Here is a 2197-nt window from a genome sequence, read left to right as displayed (position 1 = left end):
TAATTTATTAAAAATTAACAAATAAAATTTAATTAATATAAAATCATAAAATATACAATTAAAAATTTTTTAAATATTCTTATTATAAAATTTTTAATATATAATGTAATAAATATTACATTACATTTTTAAAATTGAATGACAATAATTTCATTTTTATCATCATATAAAATATTCCTTTTTTTATAACATGTAAATATATAATTTTATAAATATCGTATATTTATATTAATTTTTATATTAATGTTTATATTTTATTTAAATCATTGTTTCAAATATTTTATCTCATTATATATATAATAACGGACTTAAAATTATATACCTGGAAACTAATATTGCAGACGGTAGATATCCTATAACACTATGTTTCACAAGAGAAATTATTGTGCTTACCCTGGCATTCTTTAATAATAAAGAAGAATTTATTAAAGCACACGATTTTTATTAAATATTATTATTATTATTTAAAAAATAACAATATATAATTATTATATATTAAATATTATTTAAAAATATCTAATATTTTTATAAATTAAAATTATTATTATTAATATCAATCACACTTTTTAAGATAAAATTTTATACAGAAAATATACACAATATTACAAATATGATTCCACATTGACAATGTATATATATTATGCTTAGTTAAATATTTAAAATAAAAATTACGTCATCAAATAATGTATCGTCTTTTCCGTAATAACCATTTAATAGCAGTAACCAATCAGATGTTAGAAATATGGATTTACCTTTTGTGAAATATTGCTTCAAACAACGAAGTAAAACTATATAGATATGAAACTTTAATAAATATTAAATAAAATATTTATTTATACATATAATATACATGCTTATTAATATTTATTAGTATAATTTAATTAATATAAATTAAAAAATTAAATTTTCCAATTTTGTTAAAATTATATTTATAAATATAAAATTTTATTTACAAAAAATTATTGAATTTCTGTTTAATTTTTTAATATTTAATTAATATTGCATATTTTTAAAGAGAATTTATATATGATATAAAATAGAAATAGAAAATAGAGTAATATAAAATAAATTAAAAATTATTTCACAAACTAATTTGTAATAATTTTTAATATTATTATATAGCAATTCATTATAAAAATTATGATAATTTTAAGCATAATTTTAATTATTATTCATTATTGCTTATTGTTTAATATAATATTTAAAATTTTTTTTAATAAGTATATAATTATATATGAAAAATAGTTAAAATAGTTGTACATATAGTTCTATGTATATTTTTTTACAATTTGATACAATACAAAATAATATTTATTTTTAAATTATATAATAATATTTTTATTTTAAAATATAATAATATTTGTATAATATAATTTTATAGTAATATAATATTTGCATATAATATAATTTTGAGTATGTTATTAAATTATATAAATAAAAAAAATAATTTTAAAAATATATTGAAATCACTAAATTTAGTGATATGGCGCTGTTAATCTACTAATCGATCGAAAAGTTTTATCAAAGTTGACACTCTGCAGTTGCTTCTGTGCGAATTGTTCTGTGTTCGTGAGAGAACATTTTCTTTCAACTAATTGTTAACTGTAATTTGAAAAATGGCATGGTTATGTAGTCGTATTGTTTTCCACAAATATCGACGAACATTTTCTTGCAATGCTGTTAAATTCTCAAAAAGAAAAAGTAAATGAATATGTTATTTAAATAATAAAATAATTATAAAAAAATTATTTAAATTTTTTGCATTTTTTTATTACGTAATATGATAATATAATTTATTGATTTTATATAATTTTTGATTTATATATAAAATAGAGTTTTTTTAAATAAATTTCTATTACAGCTTTTCCTGATCCATTGGAACTTGCTACAGGATTGGAAAAACGTGAATTACTTGCTGCAGCAGCTGGTAATTTTGTAAGTTTATATTTAAAAATTTTTAAATAAATGTCAAATTTTGAAATTCTATTTTTTTAAATGCTTTTATTATTATAATATAAAATAACGAATTATATTTAAATCTAATAATATATTTTATTAAGTAAATTTATTTAAATAAGATAATATCAAAAATGATTTGTAATTTGCAAATTATAACCTTTTTTTGTGTAATATCATGATTTTGAAATTTAAATAGAATTTCATTTTTAAATTAATCTAGAAATTTGATTAAAATTAG

At 15.3% G+C, this 2197-nt stretch overlaps 2 protein-coding genes across 3 annotated transcripts in view; one reads left to right on the top strand and one right to left on the bottom strand.

Moving 5' to 3' along the window:
* LOC102678815 (LIM and senescent cell antigen-like-containing domain protein 1) overlaps positions 1–734 on the bottom strand; it is a 3049-nt gene extending 2315 nt beyond the window's left edge. The window contains exons 1-2 of one of the 2 annotated variants that reach the window (XM_006620569.2): positions 673–734; positions 323–402 (exon numbers count right to left, since the gene is read on the bottom strand). Coding sequence is in view for 1 of the 2 variants with exons in the window: in XM_031512832.1 (XP_031368692.1) it covers positions 394–401 (8 nt within the window). In the remaining variant the exon portion in view is untranslated. Of the gene's footprint in view, positions 1–322; positions 462–672 lie in introns of those variants that run through there. The other variant, XM_031512832.1, reaches the window with a different exon arrangement.
* A 707-nt stretch (positions 735–1441) lies between these two features.
* LOC102678683 (cytochrome c oxidase subunit 5B, mitochondrial-like) overlaps positions 1442–2197 on the top strand; it is a 1665-nt gene continuing 909 nt past the window's right edge. Inside the window, exons 1-2 of the mRNA XM_006620565.2 lie at positions 1442–1701; positions 1862–1935. Coding sequence (XP_006620628.1) covers positions 1617–1701; positions 1862–1935 — 159 coding nt within the window. The 5' untranslated portion in view covers positions 1442–1616. The remainder of the gene's footprint in view (positions 1702–1861; positions 1936–2197) is intronic.

The sequence above is a fragment of the Apis dorsata genome, unplaced genomic scaffold, assembly GCF_000469605.1.
Source record: "Apis dorsata unplaced genomic scaffold, Apis dorsata 1.3 scaffold_517, whole genome shotgun sequence".
Classification (NCBI taxonomy): Eukaryota; Metazoa; Arthropoda; class Insecta; order Hymenoptera; family Apidae; genus Apis; species Apis dorsata.
Note: the sequence above shows the minus strand (reverse complement) of the source record. Positions and strands in the feature narration are given on the sequence as shown.